Source organism: Leptidea sinapis, chromosome Z (genome assembly GCF_905404315.1).
Source record: "Leptidea sinapis chromosome Z, ilLepSina1.1, whole genome shotgun sequence".
NCBI lineage: Eukaryota > Metazoa > Arthropoda > Insecta > Lepidoptera > Pieridae > Leptidea > Leptidea sinapis.
This window is the reverse complement of record NC_066312.1, coordinates 6773431-6796931: the sequence shown is the minus strand read 5'-3', so window position 1 is coordinate 6796931 and position 23501 is coordinate 6773431. Positions and strand designations below refer to the sequence as shown.

Below are 23501 nucleotides of genomic sequence, written 5' to 3'. Positions count from 1 at the left end.
GATTATTTTTATTATTCATTTCACACATCGTATAATTAAATTATTATAAAAAAAAAAAAAACAATTCTTCACCTGTATGTATGTTTGTTTTTAACCGACTGATTTGGGCGCGATTTTGACCCACTTTAAACGGCCAGATTTCGTTCAAAATTCGTAGATTTATTGAGGAGCGATGACAATTCATTAATTTGATAAAATTATTCCATTTTTCAATTTGCAAAATATGATTTTTGATTATTTATATAATTTTCATCAATCGTCTATAAGGCAGGAATTGATGTTAATTTTAATTTTAATTTTTTTATATTGGTTTTCTAAAAAAAAGCGTGATTTTTAGTATTTTTTAACTATTATTTATTATTATTCTCTTCACTTATCGTATGATTTGGATTGTTATTAAAAAAAATTGAACGACCAAGTCGTCAACATTTTTCGTCGACCACTTTTTGGTCTTCTCGGAGATTGGGAGGTAAATTTTTACATTTGTGGCCTACTTGAGATAAAAATTGTAAGTATCGTTGAATTTTCTGTCTCAATAAACTTATCGACGGTAACTTACCTTATCCGTACACGCTGTCTTCGTTCGTATGGAAATTGCAATTCACGCGTCCCAATATAAGGCGGTAAGAATGACTTATCGGGTATATTGGGACAGCTTCAGATTATTGACAGCTAATTACTGACAGTAGAAGGTAGTAACTTATGTCTATCTGTAGATAGTATATTGGGAAACCGTTCACATTCTCAAACTTTAAGGTCATATTGGTTATGTTTTTTCTACATCGGTGTGCCAGATTGTTATCAGCTGACATTACAAGCCCTTATGCATGATAAACTTGGGTCACGTATTGTGTAAATAGTCATATTATCAAGCCGACATGTAAATAGGTTTCTTGATAAGAAAGCTCACTATATGTTTTGTTAGCACTGGGTAAAATATGTTACATTTATTGACATGAAGTAATTAATTACAAATTTATATAACTCACGCGCATTCAGATGAAAATACTTATGTTTGCTTTGGTCGGAGACGTCATTTGCTTCTTGTATCATTAGTAAATGATAGTAATTTAATGATGGTGGATGTTGCAATTTTAGTTTCTTGTCGTGACACTGTACTCGTCATTTAACTCCATTCAAATTTACAATTTAAATTACCACCTTCTAAGGCCTACAGGGAATACTAGAGCTATAGTAGATGAGAATATGTGCATCTCAGTACACAAATAAGTAGAGTTTTACAAATAATCAATTTTAATGTGGAATTTGAGATTATGAGGCGTGAACTTTTGGATTTCCCAAACTATTTTATAGTTATCTGTAAAGGAAATTGAATTTGAAACCAAAATTTATGACTGATGTGAGACTCGAACCCACGACGTCTCATATTGCGTCCGATCGCTGATATAGCAGAACATACCAAGATTTACGAAAAATACGCCACTCGAACGATTGGCTCAGTTGGAAGTGCGCTCGGGTGGAATCCAAAAGGTCGCGGGTTCGAGTAACGCATCGTTCATAAATTTTGGTTACAAATTTAATTTGATTAATTCCAAAAGCTAGCTTAATCACTTTAAATATAATAATTAGTTTAAAAAAAAACTGAATTATATAATGAATTTTGTATATAGTTTATGCAGCTAAATATTGCTGTTATTTTGAAAAATCTGTGAGCTGATATCTTTGTCAGCTTCATTAATCATACAACATCATATTAACATGCTAATCACAAGGTCATCCCTGAGACACTGTCGGACAGCCTTGACTCTATAATTTATAATCTATTTAAATATTGTTTTCTATCTTATAAATGTATCGAAGAAATTGACTTTAAAACTCAGAAGGCCTACCATCAAGTTTTAATCAGCGATTCAATTCCGATGCAGTTCAGTAAAGGTATCTAAACTAAATCGCTAAAATTCGTACCATGAAGTGCCTTTTAATGAATGGCGTTCGGATCGCTTATGAAGAATGAACGAAATAAATCTGTCTGTGGTCCGCGGTGTGAGAAAGAGATGTCGCTGTATAGTCGTCTCTCTTACTCGAACCATATGCCTTGCGTTTCGAAGCCTATAATTATGTGATTTTAGGCGTTTTTTGCGTAGGGATTAATACAAATACATTTTAGTATAAATTGGTGTACCACAAATGTACCTATTAATATAAAAAATTGTCGTGTCACAATGTTAGATGCTACGCTACACTCCTCCGAAACGGCTTTATCGATTTCTATGAAATTTTATATGTACATATGTATATTTATATATCGCCTTTTAAATTATCTGTGCAAAGTTTTGTTTCAATTCAGCTAACGGTTAACGAGTTTTAGGGTGAATATACACACACACATTCTCATTTATATCTATAGACTATAAAATACAAGTAATTAATACACTTATTATTCTCACTACGGCAAGTGCTAGTTAGTTATGGACTACAGTGAAAAACAAACACGAAAAGTTTCAATCATTACATTAATAGAGTTGAGAGAGTTTTTCAGTATTGGTGTATAAATATTATCAATTAATTAATCGGAGCCTGTTGCGTATTACTTATTGGCCTTTGGCGTTATTGGCGTTCCTGGCAATGATAGTTTTACCTCATGTAAATATTAATTATTGTTAATGTAGTTCGAATCGTTTGTTGTTATATACTTAATAAATATATTAGCATTTCTTACATGTAGAAAATATGTGTGATAAATATTATTTGTAAATCTCCTGGTTAAAAAATAAACTGTCTAAATAAAACACTTTTAAAGGATAAAAACGCGTGTAATTGTAACATTAGATTTTTGTGTAAAAGTTACATTTTTATTTAAGTTAATCCGACGTTTCAAGACCTTTCCAGATCTCTTTTTAAGGGGAATGCAGATGGAATGAGTCAAAGACAGTATTTTTCATAGTTGTCATTATGAAGTTTAGCCCCATCCTCGGAGGTGGTATTTGCTGTAGACAGATGGTTTTTGGCAAAATTTACTAACAGTGTCCTCTTATTTTTTGGTACGTGTAGTTATGGGTTGTAATTTAGAGATTATTGGATCCCAGGTGTTAGATCTAACATACGTCCTAAAAAAATTAGTGAAACGTTGGGTTAACTAAATTAAAAAATTAACTGTAACGCAAAAATCTAATGTTACAAAAGTTACAATTACACGCGTTTTAATCCTTTAAAAGTGTTTTATTTAAATATATAACACTCGCGTTAATCAAAAAAAAAATACTAAATAAACTGTCGCTCGTTATTTCCTAACATAAGAACTGCTTTACTGATCTTGACGAGAATTAGCATGTCATAGGAAGATATTATCGGTAAATTTTAAGGTGTGCATTAGTTATGTAATATCAAAACGGTGGAAGACATGAGATATGATTTAGCTTAGACAAAAGGCACGATGGTCAGGCGTCAAACGTGGCATGTGCTTTAAAACATTGTTTCGCGGCGCTTTGTGGTAGAGACAGATGACCGTGAGAGCACGGTCACTATACAGTCTTACCTGAATTGACATCAAAGATACCTTTTATCATCGAGGAAACAATTTTCTCCATACATGTTTAGTTAATGGATTTTTCTAGTTCATTAAAATAGTAAGTAAGACGCAAAACAACGAAGAAGACAAATTCAGAGACCTGGCTAGATTGGTCTCGTCAAAATCATTAGCGCCACATGTATATTATGTGGATTGCTCAATTGATACATATATTTAATACTGACAACACAACATTTACACAAATTATCTTGCCCCAAACTAGGCATGGCCTGTACTATGGGTACAAGACAACGATATATTTAATATAATATACTTACTTAAACATACATATAAACATCCATGACTCACATTCATCATATAAATGATTGCACCTACCGGGATTCGAACCCGGGACCTCTAGCTTAATAGTCAGGTTCACCAACCATTCGGCTATATGGGTCGTCGTAAAACAATATTGAATGCGTTAAGATTTCGCAATTGGGAAATACTTGGATTGCATATTTAAGCTTCAGATTGAATCCAATCAAAGTCTAAAAATCCTAACTGTAATATTATAAATTTCAATATCAGTTTGTTTGTTACACTTTCACGCCTTAACATGAACATCATGTATACAAAAACATTGCAAATTAAAGGATAAAGCGTACCTTACCACTTATGACCTAAACACATGATCGGATTTAGCACGGCCGAAACAGTTTATATGCTTACAATCCTCGTTACTCACTACTGATCTGAATAAATGAACCTAGACAAAAAAGTACAAGCTATAAGAATAACTTTTTTGAGAGAACTACCAAAAAAATGCGTCACACCATGCCAAAAAACTTGTTTAACTTCAAAGAAAAATGGTAGTTCAAAAAGTCTCGGCAGTGTTAACTATAACCAACAGCAAGCATTAGCAACCTACAAATAAGACTTAAGGATATGTGTAACAGGATTAAATAGTGTTCGAAATGCTATACTTTCATCACAAAACTTGTCTAAAAACACCATGTTTGTGTGTTTTCTGCTTACTCTTCGCCTTAAGAGGTCGCCACGACGACAAGATTTTAACGCAGATATATTCGCAGTCAGTAGTAATAATATAGTCGCCAATTGTGACTGCCAACATGAAAAAAGCGTTCAGCTAGGAAATAAGTGTAGTGTTGGGAAATATATTACTTGTTAAGCAAATATGTGCCACACAAGTCATTCAGAATACAACGGATATCGGATAAGTTCTCACAACAGAAACCTCATTGTAACTTAATAACAAATCGTATTGTAGAATTACGTTACATTCGAGTATGTGCTATTCTATTTGGTCCCCTTCAACGTCAACCTTAGAATATATTGGTCAGCTTTGTGAGCTCTATGTTTCAGACAGACACTCAAAGAAAAATTTAAAGAAATAAATATTATGACTGTTCATTGTCAGTACCTTTAGGAAAATTTTATATACGTTCACAAAAATCGTCAGCTTTTTGCTCTCAATAGTGATTTTCATTTATTATAACACTAGAAATAAAGGATTGCTGCTAATTATAGTAGGCTTCATAAGATACATAATAGCTTTAAGGGTAAATGAATACACTTTTATAATAATATCCCAGCCACTGTTCAGGCATTATCTATAAATAAATTTAAATGTTTTATTCAAAAGTGGAAATCTTTGAGGGAGGCCTTTGTCCAGCAGTGGACGTCTTCCGGCTGATGATGATGATGACGGTTAAAAAATGGCTCTGTCGTAAATCCTATTACTCCACAGCTAAGTGTTCGGACAGCCTGGGACTAGATCATTCTTATTTTATAGCAATAGAAATGATAGAACAATATTGTATATTTTATTAAAAAGAGCGCAAAAAAGGAACGCTGGGAGAGTTTATTGCGCTCCTTCTTCTCTCTCAGAATCAATTTTGAGAAAATAAATGCCTTTAATGCCTTTTAAGCTATACCTCTCATGGCCTGTTTGGGAATAGTTCATTTCTTACGATGCGATTTTACAATACTATAGCATTGGCGATAAAAGTCATAGTATAGTGTGAAGTGAAATCGAGCTAGATATTACTCCCCATAATGCCCAGTGGTCAGTGATCCCGCCTACTGAGCTAGAGGTCCCGGGTTCGAATCCCGGTAGGTGCAAACATTTACATGATGAATATGGATGTTTGTTTCCGAGTCATGGATGTTTATATGTATTTATGTATGTTTAAGTAAGTATATTGTATTAAATATATCGTTGTATTGTACCCATAGTACCGGCTATGCCTAGTTCGGGTAAGATAATTTTTGTAAAAAAAAAGTGTGTTGATATTACATTTATATAATTTTATATTGTACTAGTGGACCCAACAGACGTTGTCCTGTACACACGTCTTAAATTTGCAAAATCTGTCCAGCCGTGAAGAGGAGTTCTTATTTATATGGATGGAATTGAGAATCTAAACCAATCTCAAATTCACTGAAACAAACAAAAAAATCATCAAAATCGGTCCAGCCGTTTAGGAGGTAGTTTAATTGTGAATCTAAACCATTCTCGAATCCACCTGAAGACACACACCAATCTCAAATTCACTGGAACACACAAAAATATCATCAAAATCGGTCCAGCCGTTTAGGAGGTAGTTCAATTGTGAATCTAAACCATCCCCGAATCCCCTTGAACTCACACAAAAAATTTCATCCAAATCGGTCCAGCCGTCTAGGAGGACTTCAGTGACATACACACTCACAGAAGAATTATATATATAAAGATGTAGCAAGTGACACTGTAAATAAATAAAGTATGTTCATTTAAAATTTATCTTCAAAGACGTGAGTACTACTTATATAGTTCTTATCATGTTTATTATATTCTTAGGTATACTCACGTGTATGTATGTATGTCGCATGTACTCATGTCTCGCCTTGTTCATTAAAAATTTAATGTTCGTTTAACACGTGACGGGTTGTCTTTATTTATAATGGGAACCCGGGCATCCAAAAAAAATATTACCATCACAAGTTGAATTTATATTTATATCTTATCTATACTTCTATACTAATATTATAAAGAGGAAAGATTTGATTGTTTGTTTGTTTGTTTGCATTGAATAGGCTCTGAAACTACTGAACCGATTTGAAAAATTCTTTCACCGTTGGAAAGCTACACTAACCCCGGGTGATATAGGCTATATTATATTTTTTTTTAAATTAAGGATCCTTAATAAAACTCCAATATGTTACCGGAGGTGTAAAAAAAATTACATAAAATATTTTTTAGATCGCGTGTGCTGATAAAAGTATTCATGGCTTTGCAGAACACATTATTATTTACAAAAAAGTGTTGCGACAGCGTATTGTGAGTGTTCTTTTATTTTTTCTTTTGTCCTGTGTGTACGCAGATGAAGTTGCGGGGTATCAGCTAGTCTATATATATAAAAATGAATTGCTGTTCGTTAGTCTCGCTAAAACTCAAAAGAACGACTGGACCGATTTGGCTAATTTTGGTCTTGAATTATTTGTGGAAGTCCAGGAAGGTTTAAAAGGTGAATAAATATGAAAATGCTCGGAATTAAATTAAAACAACAATTTTGTTTTTCCTTTCATATGTCCGCCATCGTTCAGAAATCAAATTGAAAGAATAGCTTAAAATAGCTTTCTAACTTTCTCAGGAGGTAAAAAATAAACTTAATTTTAGCCAACTGTAGTTGGTAGATTAACTATGGATGGAACAGAATAATATGCAAGATGGCAATCGAATATAATACTTATTAAATTCTTGTAATTTATAATATTATATCTGATCACTCAGTTCATAAGATAGTCGGGTGTTATAGCTATTAATTGCAAGACTTTTGTAAGTTTTACAAATAGATTTTTCGGGACAAATTCAAGTATCATTCAAATTATATGTTTATATATATATATATATATATATATTTATATATTCAAATTCAATTATTCAATTTATCGTTATTATTGCATGCGGTATTTTTTGGTTTGCAACACTTAAAAATTCGCCCATAAATAACAAACTGCGGCTACTTTAACTTTTACGTGAAATTTCAAGTTGCAATGCAAACTTTCTCAAGACTTGTATTTCTAAATGTATGTTGTTATCGAATTTAATTTTTTTAGAAACATTCTTTTTTGATTGCCTGAAATTCGATATTATAAACTTTTATTTTATTTTATTGAGTTATTTATTTATTTATTCATAAAGGCTTACCAACTAAATACAATTTATTAACTTATGCACTAAGAATTAAACAAATATAATAAAATAGTTTAAATGTACTTAAATTATAGGTAGGCACAACATAACTATAAGAAATACATGTGATATTTTAAAATCTAAAATCTATAAATTTTGAAGAGGAATATAAATTTGTTTTTTAAAATTAAGAAAGTTTGAAAAGAAGATATCAGTGTTTTCATCTATATTAAAAATACAATTATATGTAATTGTAACATTAGCTGTAGAGGAGAGTTTAAGCCATAATTACTGTGGTGGAATTTTATGTGCATTGGGGAAAAAGTACATAATTTTATAATGCATCTTGACGATTGTAACAAAATACAGCCTATTTGTATATATATGATCGGACAGCCTGGGACTAGATTGTGATTATTTTATAGCGATAGAAATGACTGTACAATATTGTATATTTTTATTCAAAAGAGCGCAAAAATATAATGCTGGGAGAGTTTCTTGCGCCGCTTCATCTCTCTCAGAGCGCCATTTGTTTCCGAAGCGGTAGTAGTATCTAGTAGTTATTAGAAATGACATCAAATAGAATTGTAAAGGAATCAATTTTGAGAAAATAATTGCCTTTTATGCCTTTATGCCTTTTTAAAATCAAGAATATCCTTAAAAGTAGTTCTACACACAATTAAGAAATCTTTTTAAATTATATTTGGAGAAGTACCTGTGGTTGTTTTATTTGCATGGGATGCGAATAGAATGGATACAAAAGTGACGTGATTTCTAACATGAAGCCATACTATACAAGCATTATTGTGTAGAGAAATTGCCTCTTACGTCTATGTGACGTTCAGAATACTGGGTTCAAATACGAACACTAACCGACACTGCATTGTAATGGACATGTCATATCAGATACCACGTACGTATAGTTCGTCTCGTCTTTTATTCTCATAAAAAAAATGCAAATGAGGAGACTGCCGATAGAAGTAAAAACTTAGATCATTTAGTATTAAAATTTGAAACTTTATAATGTTTAAAAACAATCAAATTATTATTTTCAATAATTTAATAATCAAACAAAAGCAATATTTCAACAATGCACGGTATAAACACATTGAACTTTTCACTAAATCCATTCAATTTCACTTATAAGCTAAACACAGCACTTATTTTGCACAATAAGTTAAATGTATCAGTATATCTACTGCTATAAGCATTTCAATTACGCGTAATCACAAGATTTCACTAATCCAAAAAGGTCCTAACAATTACTGAAAATCTTTTTATCTAATTATTACAGTGTAAGGAAATTTCATAACATTTGTAATTGCAGAGAAATATTGTCACAGAATTCCCTTTCATAGTCTAAAACACACATCATGTGGGTTGTACGTTAAATTGGCGTAATTCCTTTGTCAAAACGAATCTATTGGGAAATAATTCTGGTATACAATGTCAATACACATATCGAGATGTAATATTTAATAATAGCCACTGTGTTAATATTGTCTAAACATTGCTAAATTTGATGGCTATAGGATATATTTACCTATGCTGTTTCAGTGTACATTTAGATTGCAATTGTAAACGAACATAGATCCTTTCTAGGCTTAAAATAATGTCAAAGCAGAACTGTTTGCATTGATCTGTGTCCATAACGTTCAATTCTAGACTTGAAGAGTCAAATTTCATAATTTTAAAATAATGATTTATAATTCAGATACGAATCTAAAACCAATTAAAACTAAAATACTAAAAGTATTATTTTGTAAGTTATAATTGCCATTATATGAACATTTGAAACAGTTTTGACATACTTAATTGTTTTATTTTCGTTAGTAGCAAGGTACATAAAGTTTACGAAGACAAAACCTAAAGGTTGTCGTGACGATGTTCAGATTTGCATAAAGAGCAACTATTTACCGATTGCCGCTGTCTCGACAATAAGCAATAAGCTGAAGCGATTATTTATTAAACATCTTAATTGTGTATATTATATACTAAATTATTAATTTCATCTGGATACAAAAGTTAACCAGAATTAAAAGATAAATAAATATTAATTTAATCACAGTTTTATCACATCAGGCCTATTAAGAAATTAGAAATTCATCATTGCTCTGATTAAATCTAATTATTTGATTCACGAGTTACAAATACACATTATCCTTTAAACATAAAAATGCTGATAATATTTTTATGTCTCTTTTTACGGAGCTCTTATATATAAATCAAATTTTATGAACGATGCGGGACTCGAACCCACGACCTCTGGCGTTTCGTGCCATTGCTCTAACCAACTTAGCTAACCGTTGGAGTGACGTCTCGTCATAAAATCTTGAATGCTTTGTTCAACTCTCGGGTTGTGGCTTCATGGCATCGTACATCAAATTTTGTTTTTCAAATATTAATTGTGTATTAATCCTAGAAGTGAGGGTTATCACTTTGAAAACATAACAAATTCTTATGCTCTTATATATTTGACTTTTCTCTTTTATCTTATAATTTTAAAATACTAATATACAAACTTGAACATTAGTTGCCTTTGATGAACTTTCGATAGATACGTTTAAACAACAAATTAAGTTAAATAAGTACTTATTGCTGTCTCGCTACTAGTTTTAAACATGTACCAAGCAAAAATACTAAATCAACCATGCACACGCGATTGCGACTCAACGTAAAATTAATATCAGTTTCTAAATAAGTGTCCCACAAAGCTTTTTGCAGAGACAAATTTGATAATACGGAATTTGAGTCATTTGCTGACTGTCTCTATTCAATGTTCTTGTCATAATTTTAATAGTTGAGCTTTGATTTACAAAAACATGACAATGTATTTTTCTATTCTAAGCGTCATGAATATTAATTCGAGTTGTAAATCCCTTATTCAATTTTCTAGGGTTAAACTTATTGTTTCCTTTTTGGAAGCGGAGAACAAACAAGCAAACTCCATTCTTCTGCAAAACAAATGGAATCACCGTTGGAAACGCGTTACCAAACTTTTAGAAAAAAAAGTCTTCGCGCTTAATTGAAGGTAACCAAGCAAAGAAAGACAAAATTTTAAACATCTAATAATTTATGCACATCACATTTGTTGCTTGATAATGGCCTTCAATTGGGTTGACGAGATAAACTTTGGTCGAAGTAGAGGAACTGTTCTTGCCGACAAAGAATACTTTTTACCTTTTATTCATCGGACATAGGACAAAATGTTTACCAATAATCTTACTCTAATCAAAAACTTTGTATAAGCGCGTGCGCGTGCGTAGGAAAATATATGATATTAAAAATGAAAATAAGTCATGGCGAAACAATAGACAGACATACCTGAGGTTCCGAGGATACCAATGCGTCTGTTGTCTATAGATATCTCTCTTTACCAGTGGGAGGCTCCTTTGAACAGGATGCCGGCTAGATTATGGGCGCGGCGCCTATTTCTACCGTGAAGCAGTAATGTGCAAACATATCGTGTTACGCTCTGAAGGGCGCCGTAGCTAGTGAAATGACTGGGCAAATGAGACTTACCATCTTATATCTCAAAGTGACGAGCGCAATTGTAGTGCTGCTAAGAATTTTTGTGTTTTTCAAGTATACTGAGTGGCACTGCATTGTAATGGGCAGGGTGTATAAATTATCATCAGCTGAACGTTCAGCTCGTCTTGTTCCGTCTTTTCATAAAAAAAATCATTAATCTCAATTTCTACAGGTACTATCTGCACTATAGTTTACCATAACAAAGAGAATAGACAATTGCGGCGCAACCAAACTTAAAAGCATTACTTAGCACAAAGTCCAAATTACTTGTTTCATCTTTTCTAATATACCTGCGTTCGTACAGTAAAATGCACCAGAGTAAGTACTAGGATATTGTATTTCTGTTACTGCAAGTTTGGTACTTACACTAATGTCGCTAGAACGTGCAGATGTTTGAGGTGTAACGCGTTATATCCCCGTCCTCTATAAGAAAACTTTTGTCTTCTCCACAAGTGAACCCATTGTTCTTTCGCATTCTTTGTTTATGTTACGGGTAATGCTAGAAAATTAATCAAACTTAAGATTACCCGGGACCAGTCAAGCTACTTGGATAAATTTAAAGTGTTACAAATTAATTTGTATTCAACTATACGCTGAGAGTTGTCGACCCAGGTCTACCTTATAATGACTAAGCGTTGCATGAGTTCATCTTAATTATGCCATTTAGCTCCTTTCTTCGCTTTTGCCTCGACCTTCCAACTTACCTGAATAACCTAAGATTCGTTAGTGTTTAGGCATTATCAGAAATATACTAATCTCATTTTCCAGTAATAAATTTATATTTGAGGTTTAAATATCTTCGATTTGGAACTAAATTTTATTCTATCGTTGTTATATACTCGTGAGAATGATGCTGTTCTATCATCTTAAAGCTTTAACTATTTCATGAATGAAAACAGATAAAAAATGTTTCCCACGGCTGTGCAATATTTTTTTCTTTTAGAAACTGGAGATATTACGCTTTCGATTTGCTAGGGCGATTTAAAGGACATTATTGTCAGCACGACTAATGCAGACGGCAGACACCTTTGCCTCTTTAATCGAAAAAAGAACATCAATTATATATTCTAACGGCCTTACATATAAACTAAGTATAAAGTTATACCTGAGAATATACCAAGAATATGCTAAATGTTTACAAATAAACATTTTTCGTATGCTTGATTTATTTGGACGTATAACTTTTCCCGCATTTATTTGCAGGGCTGCTCGCCATTCGGAAAACTTCAGAATTATCTTTGTATTGACAGTGTTGTCAACGATATGGTCAACATTTTGCATATTCTTGGTTTATTATCAGGTATAACTTTATACCAAGTTTATTTGTAAGGCCGTAAGGCTTTATTGTTTAACTCAAACGATTCTTAAACATTTTAAAGTATTTGATTAATTCTTCAATTAGTATTTCTTCTATCAAGTGGGTTCTACTGTCACTATTAAAACTAACAATAATTCACTGACTAAAATGGATGCCTATTCATTAGTGGCAAAATCTGCATGGCATTTCATTGTCAGCATAATACAGCGCTGTTTTTTCAGAGACATAAGATGCACTAAGATTGGAGATTGCTTTCACCATTAAGACACAAAATGAATGACACATTTTCCTGGCCGAGTATTGTGTTTGTTTTACAAGAAATGTTTTTCATTCAGTGCGGATAATTTATCTCTGATGTGTAATTGGCATTTAACATTTTGAGTTAATATTTATAATAATTTTAATGCATTTGCTGTATACTTTGTAAACGAGTTACGAAAATAGTTGCTGGAAATTGTGCCTTGTTCTATTTAGGTACTGGGTGATAGTATTTTTTATAGCTTGCATTATTCAATATAATATTTCATTTCAGTAACCGTCAAATACAATAGTTTGCATTGTCATTATAATATATACTGGAATGTAGATTAGTACTTTGCTACCAATGCCAATTTCCTTGTAGAAAACCTTTACTTTTAATATTTAAATAGGCGTATATTACATTCCATAGGACGATATATTTTTATTCAATACCTAATTTAATCCTGAGAATATTTTATGCAAGATTATCTATCATCATTTCACATATTAATATCATTCCTTTACGGTTTACGACAAACAATATTTAAGATAATCTTTTGTCACTGTTTTAATTCATCTTCGTATTCTATGCGGTATTAATAGTTAGTCTTGCAACAGTATTTGTACTATAGACATTTAGACATCTATAGTAACTGAAACCGAGCCACGCTTGACATTAGCTTCTTTGTGAGCTCTTTAGTATGTTGAATATCAAACTAGCTAACGCACACATTGGCAAATCAAAATGTGACTGTCAGATCGCCTATACAATGGTATATTCTAACTGTGCTACTTATAAACGCGAAATAAAATGATTCCAAGTTCAAAATTACATCTCCCTGTCATGTAATTCTGTAATGACAAAGGTAAGGACAAAAGTATTAAACTTGGAATAACTTTACTTCGCGTTTATAAGTAACACAGTTAGTCTATGGTTTGTTCAGTAATAAAACGATATTTTAAAATGTCTATGACGCGAGGGATTTGAAACCAGATGTTGTTTTCAAGGGCTTTTTATTTTAAAACGCCAGCGCAGACGCCATTGATTTAGTTTGACATTGGAACATTTAATATCATTTGTTTAACATATCAGGTGTACTAAAAACACAATGTTTTAATTAACTTTTTTTTTCTCGTCAAGACTTCATACGATATATTTTGTGTAGTTAAATATAATTATAACTATGCCATAAGATGTTAAGTCTCATTTGCCCAGAAATTTCACTAGCTACGGCGCCCTTCAGACCGAAACACAGTAATGTTTACACATTACTGCTTCACGGCAGAAACAGGCGCCGTTGTTGTGGTACTTATAATCTAGCCAGGATCCTGTGCAAAGGAGCCTCCCAGTAGTATAAAGTCGCTGTTAAATTAAGAATATTTCGGTTTGATTCCTGTGAATGATTAGAAGATGTATAGCACAGTTAACTCAAATGAACATCACACTACAAGTATTAGTATGCGCTCCAACGTCTTGATAACGAAAACATTATCAACCACTACAATGTGTGCATTATTAATACTTTTATCTTTCGTGTTTATGAGACTTGTACGTCCGCTTCTGATGAAATCTTCCAACATCAAGCTAAGTATATCCTAAATAAAAACTTTAGATAAATTCAAGACACGAAATTACTGTCTTTGAATATATTTAATTTAATTTTATAGCTTCCTATTAAATCTAAAGATTGATATTACAATAATCGGAGTTTTGATTGTTAGTAAATTTTGTATTCATCTATACATTTACTATCTATATATTTAATGAATTTAACACTTCAGAAATATTACAATTATTTTACATTAAATAGATAGTCTCTCAGAAAAATTAACTTTCATCCATAGAAAACTGTAAAAATATTTCACGGCTGAGATTCAAACACAGTTCCAAAGACCGTATGATCATTAAATTGAAATAGCCGAAATAATAAGAAGTATAAATCTTTCATCCATAATTTCAACGACTGTCTTACGAATTTTCGATCAGGCCACGTGTCCTGACGCGAATTTAACATTACCCATTACCAAGATAAGTGCTCAACGCCGTTAAAGAAGTTTTCACTTCAAAAATACTCCCTAATTTATTTTGAAAACAAAAAAAAACAAAAGAAGAAAAAAAAGTACAACTTATAAATATAACCTGTTAATTAAAAAAAATGGAAAACTACTTATTTTACTAATTCAGATTGACTACCTGCTAAGTGCTTAATAACGCTTTCTGTATATCTGACCAGCCTACTACCGAATACATCAAGCTCTGAATTAGTATTAAAGTTGAACAAACTTACTGTATTCGCGAAGAATTTGAGCGAGAGGCGTTTTAGCTATCAATAGTAATCAATGAATTATCAATAGTAATGTTCTCCGGTTTAAAGATAAGTGCTAAGATCGCGGTTCTCAAATTTGGGGTGCTGTCTGATACCTATGGTTTTTTTAGAACTAACGAATAAGTGAAAACAAATGCAATAGTTAATAAGTGCAACGATGTCCATTCTAAAAGGGACTTTACTGTTCCTCTGCTGTTTACTGGTATCACTGCAAGCTCAGAATGTCATAAGACGTAAGTTTTTTTTTGATGTATTTTATACTTATTTAGATCAGCTTTCTTCCTATGCCATCTGAGAAGAAACAATGCTTCAACTGTCTTGCAGCACGAGATGAAGTGCAAAGAGGAAAGGGAAGCCCTTGTGTTCATTTTGGAAACCCGACGGATGTTCGACCTATTATTTAATGGAATGAAATGAATCTCTTCTGCGGAGGAATGCAAGCATGTATCGCTAAGAACTTACTTATTGAGGGGTTAAAGTTGATTGAATGGTATCGCAGAATTACAAATAAACGTACAAAGTTCGGATTTCACCATCATTGTTCAAAATTCAGTCCATGATTTACTCCATGAATTAGCCAATAGATAGCTACCATCACTTTTCCTGTAACCTACGCTTTAGGGCATTGTTACATCTTTTGACTTAGAGTCAGCTATTGGGATATTCACTTATGACTGATTATTGTATAGATTCCACTTCTCATAAAACATACAATTTGATGCAAACGGTTCAATATTGTGAGTATAAGAGCTTACATCAAACCATGCCCCTAATTAGTAGTCGCGGTAGTTTGCTGAGAATCGAATACTACCATCGCGAGCAATTCATCATTATATCTTATTCCTTAGGCCTCATTGACTGGTCTCCGTGAGTTCATACTTCAAGTTGAAGTATTCTCTGGGCTTTTTATCGCTTATCAAACGAAAATTGCATATCCTTAGCCGTATTGGATCACAGGATTGATTGCGAACTATTTATCATTTTATTATCGTAAGCGATTCCGGGGTAATGGAGAGGGCTATGCTCGGAGTTTCCCCGCGAGATCTAATTAGAAATGAGGAGATCCATAGGAGAACCGAAGACACTGACATAGCCCAAATGATTGCGAAACTGAAGTGGCAGTGGGCAGGGCACATATTTCTATGAACAGTAAAGTCCTAGAATGGCAACACCGAAAGTCGCAGAAAGAAGACGTAGTGTTTGTAAGCCCTCCACAAAATAGACCGATGTACTGGTCTAGATCGCCGGAAGATGTTGGAAGAAGGCAGCGCAGGAGAGATCATCTTGGCAATCTTTAGGGGAGGCATTAGTCCAGCAGTGCACGTTCTCCGGCTGATGGTGATGGTGATGATGATGATGATAAGCCATCCCTACTATCCAATGAAATGATTATTAGCGTAAGCATGTATTATAATCCGAATGTATCATTCGTTGCTTTTTACACTAAGTATGGAGCGACACGCATCACGAAAGCATCTATTACAGTATTGTAAAAGCAATGCGATTAAATCTATACAGCTTTTTAATTCTAACTCAACCGTGATTTTATGTATGAAATGATCGGTTGGTTTGCTTTGTTATCAACTAGTAATTTTTTCGATTCTCGATGAAATGGCTGTCAATATAAACCATAGCCGACTGAAAGTTTTTCATGCGAACTATGAATATGGTCACCTAATAGTTAGCGAACACTGCCACCCACATCTCCTGTAATATTAGGTTGTACGATTTTTAAGGGTAACCACATCGTTATATAATCAGTTCTTCAGATCACTTCCCGTGAAAGAAGAAACTCCGAATTGGAATCTCCAGCGCAATTACCAATTTCAAGGTTGGCGAATTCAAATTAGCTTCAAATTAATAATAGAGCGAGGAATGCTTGAAGCCACCCACATTCTAGCGCTCTATAAGGCGCTGATCGAGCCACACATGATATACTGTTCTCAGCTCTAGTGTAGCACCCACGTATCAGCTCGACCATGTTACATAGCACATACCTTGCTCACCATTCGGATCCGAGTGAGGCGTAGCTATAGTAGCGGCGTCTATCACTCGGATACGAGCAAGCGTCCCGTTCATTTTTAACCGACTTCAAAAAGGAGGAGGTTATCAATTCGATCGGTATTTTTTTTTCTAGTAGTCAGTAAACTGCCGGCGTTTGAAGCGAATCAATGTTGCTTTGCTTGGCTATTCTGGCAATATAGTTAACTTACGAAAACGAGTATACAGTTATGCATATTTTCAAACATTCATATTATTCATATTCAAAATTCGCCTTAAAAAGTTTTGTTAAATATTATTAATCGTAATTGATTTGAAATAATCGTTGATAAAAACATTGTGTAAAATCGAGTTTAACTGGAAATTTGAAATAATTATGATGTTTTGTTGTAAGCGTGGACCGCAATCTGTTTCAAAACGCCCACTGATCCTGCCGTAGTCCTAAATAGTGAATTATTTTTAGACGGACCATGGCTCCAAATTGTGGCTCAAAAACTTAAATTATTATAAAGAAACGTGTAAACGTGAAAAAAAATCTTTTAAGTTATCATTCGCTTTATTTATTGACTATTATTATTTTTGGAATGGCTTATTTTTTCAATTAACTTTGGAATTACAAAAATATTAAATTTTAGCGAGAGCTTGTCACGACAAATTAGCCTTTTCTCAGAGAAGCGTGTAAACACACATTTTCGTCCTTCGTAACGTATAAGTACAAGTTCTTTTAAGGTTTTCAATGTACAGAAATGGAAGGCTTATGATTTTATAATACTCGTATGCGTAGTTTACGGAATAGCTGAAGCATGACAGATGTTAGACTTTAAGTGCATCTATCACGGGGAGTACTAATTTTTGCTTCCCAATTAATAACATCAAGCTATTCAAGAAACACTCTTCTGAGTAATGCCTCTAAATTATCTGTTGCATTTTTTATCCACTATTGGACAAAGGCCTCCTCTAGAATTGAATGTAGAATTTTTAGTTTCCATGAGAACATAATTTGATAAGAGATCATAACTAATAGAATAATTCAAGCGTAAATTACTAGAAATGAGAATTCTCTAGATCATGCAAAAATATTGGATATTAAATTTATGAAATAAGAATCTTTTATTCATTAGTAATTTGCGTACATTATACTCGGTACTAAAGCGCGAAGATGAGATTGAAATTAAATTTTCTAATCCGGCGCGTCTATTTATGCCTGTGTCTGTTATAAAGCTCCCTCGATTTGACCGAAGAATATGATTAAACACGCCTTCCAAGCGATGGATGAAATTAAATGCGCTTACAACATGCAATAAAGACCTATCTAATATTCAGATTTCCAGCTCTTCATTCAGTTATATCAGCATGACTGAGTTTTCTTTGTAGTCATTCAACAGAATGGCTAGGATTATATTTTCGGTTACTAACGGCCGTTCCCAATATTCAGTCTATCTCTTACTTGAGATAAAAATCGTAACTATCGTTGACTTTTCTGTCCCAATAAACTTATCGACGGTAACTCACCTTATCCGTACACGCTGTCTGTCAATAGGACGACGATAGCTTACCAGCTATAGAAGTTTGTATGGAAATTGCAATTCACGCATCTCAATATAAGGCGATAAGCATGACTTATCGGGTATATTGGGACAGCTCCAGATTATTGACAGCTAATTGCTGACAGTAGAAGGTACTAATTTATCTCTATCTGTAGATAGTATATTGGGAACGGCCGTTAAATTAATTTCTCATCGAAACATTTTACCTACTACGATATAAGTGTGAGTTATTTGGATTCAGAACTTGGTTTTTTCCGTTCAGTCTAATGGAAATAATTCAGCGTATTCGAGTAACTGTGAAAGTGCTTTCGCACAACGTCCGATCAGAGTCCGATCCGTATCAGTGAAAACACGGTTTGGAGTAGTCGTAGAACTATTTCTGTTGTAGTTTGCGCACAAGATCCGATTTCTTTCCGTAAATAAGTGGGAGTCAAAATATTGGGATACAGTTTGAATACTTAATTGATTGCTTGAAACTATCACATAACAATAATTTGTGAGTTTAAATTATGAGAAGTATCAAAAGTTACTCAAAAATTTGTAAACTATATTATATAATAAATAATTAAAAATATTAATTACTAGTCGAGGGCCATATCATTAGTATGTTTATGATTCAACCACGTTTGTGTCACATGTTAATGGTTCACTTAAAAGCGTTAAGTGCGGCTAAATAACTATTTACAATATTTAGAAAAGCCCTCTTTAATTTTCCTTATTCGACTCGAGCCAACTCTACTCGATCGAGCGTTACATAACCGAGTCTAACCACCTACCCACAACATGTAGGACTTAGCATGCCTGAGAAGAAGAAGAATTTTAAGTTCAGTAACAGAATAATACAATTAATAATCATATTTCCTTGCATCATTAGACATAAAATATAGGTCCCGGTATGAAAATCTATCTTCCTGATACTTGGTCACGAGGTAATTGATCTGATGACGAGCTGATTAATATTCATAACCTCCTTTGTGTGGCACTTGTTTGCTTCAAAGCATTTTATAAGTTCAACCTAGCGGATGGTATTTTTTATTTGAAACTATCTTGGGGCTTACTTGACGCATGAGGTTCTAGATTCTAGATTCTTAAATATAAATTTTGACGTAACATTATCTTTTATTTCGACCAAATAATATTGTATTATTGAATCAATCATTTTGTCAATTTAATTTATGTTTATTATCATTGGTAATTAACAATGCTGTAACAACTATTGTAATATTATCAATGTTTCGTGATCGTTAGCGCATTATTTGACAGAAATTTTAAACTATAAATAATTTTTTGGTGTCTTATTTAGTTACCACAAGCCAAGTATTAGATTTAGAATATGATGACGATAGTAAGACAAGTTTTTTTTTTAATGAGGGATGAAAATTTATGAAATTAATGTTCGAAATCATTTATAAATTTCCTTGATAGTATTTTAAATAGATTATTTTTCCAATAAAATATACCTACTTCTTATACTTCCAATAAAAAATATTTGAAATACCTTAACAATCATTTTATAAATACACCAGTCGGAGTAAATTTTACGTTTACTTCTCATAGTAATCTGACATTTGAATTGCCTTTTGTTCATAATTTTAGATTATGTTGCGTCTAAAGCTCGCTGCTGCTATCTGATATAATAAGATCTGATAGAGAAGAAGTTAAAATCATTCCAAAACCCGTCCAGCCATTAGCCAAACAAACAAAAATGAAAAAAAAAAACATTAGAAAGAATGTATGATATTTGTTTTTACAAATAGACATATAAATTTTACTGATATTCTTAGAAATTTACACATACAAAATATACACGCAAACTAACTAAATTCACAAACGTTACAGAAATATATTCATTGCAACCTATTCAAGGCAAACCGTAATGACATAGCAGCCTTATAAGCAAGAAAGCTAAAACTCACTAATGTTAACATTATGAAAATGCACTTGATCTAACTCTAATGCGAAAGAGGCGTTTCCCGTTTCACGAAAGATTACCCAGCAAAAATATTTTTAAGGATTTACATAACAGAAGAGCTTCAAGACCTATTAAACAATACTTTATGAAAAATGTAAGTGGAATGTAAACAAATTGTTATTTTTAAAGTGATATCTCTTCTGGGATTAGTGAAATTTTTGTAACCAATGGTAACTCTGATCGCTCTTCCACTGAGCCAACCATTCGAGTGGCGCATGGTTCGTAAATCTTGATACACCTGAGAGGTTGTGGCTCCATAAGTCATACATTGAAAAGACTTATAAGAGCATTCAAAAGAGGCCATATGCGGAATCTCTGACTGCAATGGAATGGGCATTGGTTATGCTCGGAGTTTCCCTGTGAGATCTAATCAGAAATGAGGAGACCCGTAGGAGAACCAAAGTCATCGACATAGCCCAGTTGATTGCGAAACTGAACTGGCAGTGGGTAGGGCACATAGGTCGACTGACAGATGGCCGTTGGGGTAGTAAAGTCTTCGAATGGCGACAACGTACTGGAAGACGTAGTGTTGGTAGGCCCCCCACAAGATGGACCGATGCCCTGGTCAAAATAACTGGAACAGGTTGGATGAGGGCAGCCCAGGACCGGGATCTTTGAGGAAGGCCTTTATCCAGCAGTGGACGGCACAGCACGGAGCCCCCGGTTAGAGCCTCGCCCGCACGTACTAATGTGTTTTCGATTTTCGAATTCATATGTCATTCGTCAAGACTGTAAATAATTGTAAAACGTTAGTAATCTTTGTAAGCTTGTATTTATAAAATAAGAAAGATTTTAATGTGTGTGTCCACAATCCATTACATTAAATATGTATCGTCAGTAACCCCAGTAAGCAGTTTGTAACATAAAATACCCTTAAGAACAGCTTTGTGTCGTGATTGGCATGTTTTGCATATTTCATTAATACGCTATTGTATATTCTCTCGTAAATGTTCCACAAATATGTATGGGACGTCTATGTGATACTTTTATTAAGTGATCAGTTTCATTTTAACAGCTGTGTTGAATTAATAATAATGTTATTATCTGTTTCGTTTTTGTTGATCTAGATTTTTTTGACGTTTCTTAACGAAAGATAGATTTACTATACCTTCTGTCAATTAAATGGCCGTTTTCAATAACCTATCTACCCTTGATTAACTAACGGATACAATGCTGTCACAGTTTAATGACAATATCTTATCTATATATAGAAATGTAAGTAAGCGTAAAAGAATAGATTTGTCTACGTCTAGTAAGTTAAACTAAGGATAGATAGGTTATTGAAAACAGCCATATATCAATCACTATAACATGTCTCGCCTCTAAAGTATTTTCACCACACACTAGTTATACAATTTAAGCAAACAACAAAAGTCCGCTGAGTTTCTTGCGTCCGTTTATTTCGAAAGTGCGGTAGTTTTTGGCGTTCAATAATTAATTTTAATTCCTATTTTGAATAAAAATATTTGAATTTAAATACAATCAGGGCATACAACAATATCGATATCATGATTAAGAATTTATAATAAAAAAAGTGTGTGTGTACTTATGTATATGCACGCAAGAAGTTATACTTCTTTGGTCTAATGAAGCAAAAATCATTTAAATGATTTATTCCTCTTGCTATTCTAATTTTTTTATAAAGAACAATTTTGTAAAAAAATCTTACAAAGATGGCTTCGACAATTAATTATTAAATAATGATAATGGCTGTATGGCCTTGAACCCTTTGCCTGTCCTAACAATAGACGAAGAAACCAAAAAGAAAAATAACGAATGACGCAAACGTCAGAAAATTTTAGGTACCAACTTCACCCTGGTAATTTTGTGTTACAGTGATGCGCGCGCATCTTAAAATTTCACTCTCATCATTCTTTCATATCTCGCCTAAAGTAGTATAACTTCAAAAATGTGGCACTAAGAAGTACTGTAGTATTTTTAGAGCATTTTTTTTGGAAGAGGAGGAGGCATACGTATCCAATCTCTTACAACTTATTAAGGCGACACTAAATGCCGACGACCTTGAGCGATATGAATTTAGGGCTCCTATGTAACAAAGCCACTATTTTCAAAATTCTTGCGTCGAAAATTTAACATTTTAACAGGCGCAAACAGTTAAATTGCTTACAATCCTCATTATTGATTACTAATCTTAATAAATGTACCAACACAAAAAAGTAAAAGCTATAAGAACAACTTTTATGAGAGCAGTATACTAAACAAATGCATCATGCCGAGAAAAAACTTGTTTAATTGCAAACAAAACTGGTAGTTCATGATAGCTCTGGAGTGTTAGCTTTAACTAACAGCAAGCATTAGCAACCTACAAGTAAGACTTAAGGGTATGTGTAACAGGATAAAGTAGTGTTTATAGCTCCAAATGCTATATTTTCACCACAAAACTTGTCTGAAACACCTTGTTTGCGTGTTTTCTGCTTACTCTTCGCCTTAAAGGGCACAAATAAATCTTTGATAACGAATTTCTTTGATTCGCTTTTAAGAACATTTAAAACTACATAAATAGGTTCTGACCAAATTCGACATACCAGTAGGAGGCTCCTTTCTACAGGATGCCGGCTAGTTTATGGGTACCACGACGGCGCCTATTTCCACCGTGAAGTAATAATGTGTAAACATCACTATCTTTCGGTCTGAAGGGCACGTAGTGAATTTACTGGGCAAACGAGACTTAACACCTTATGTCTCAAGGTGACGAGCGCAATTGTAGTGCCGCACAGAATTTTTGGGATTTTCAAGAATCCTCAGTGGCACTGCATTGTAATGGGTAGGGCGTATCAATTTCTATCAGCCGAACGTCCTACTCGTCTCGTCCTTACTTTCATAAAAAAAAAACAACCACAACCTGCAATGTATCTTAATAGCCTAAACATATGATCG

General features: G+C 33.2%; 1 protein-coding gene across 14 annotated transcripts in view; it reads left to right on the top strand.

Moving 5' to 3' along the window:
• The window catches only part of LOC126978278 (basement membrane-specific heparan sulfate proteoglycan core protein), a 225620-nt gene that overhangs the window by 114600 nt on the left and 87519 nt on the right, over nucleotides 1-23501 (top strand). Inside the window, exon 2 of one of the 14 annotated variants that reach the window (XM_050827025.1) lies at nucleotides 15194-15316. The exons of 12 other annotated variants lie outside the window; for them this stretch is intronic. In XM_050827025.1, coding sequence (XP_050682982.1) covers nucleotides 15241-15316 — 76 coding nt within the window. In that variant the 5' untranslated portion in view covers nucleotides 15194-15240. Of the gene's footprint in view, nucleotides 1-15178; nucleotides 15317-23501 lie in introns of those variants that run through there. One more of the 14 variants, XM_050827026.1, reaches the window with a different exon arrangement.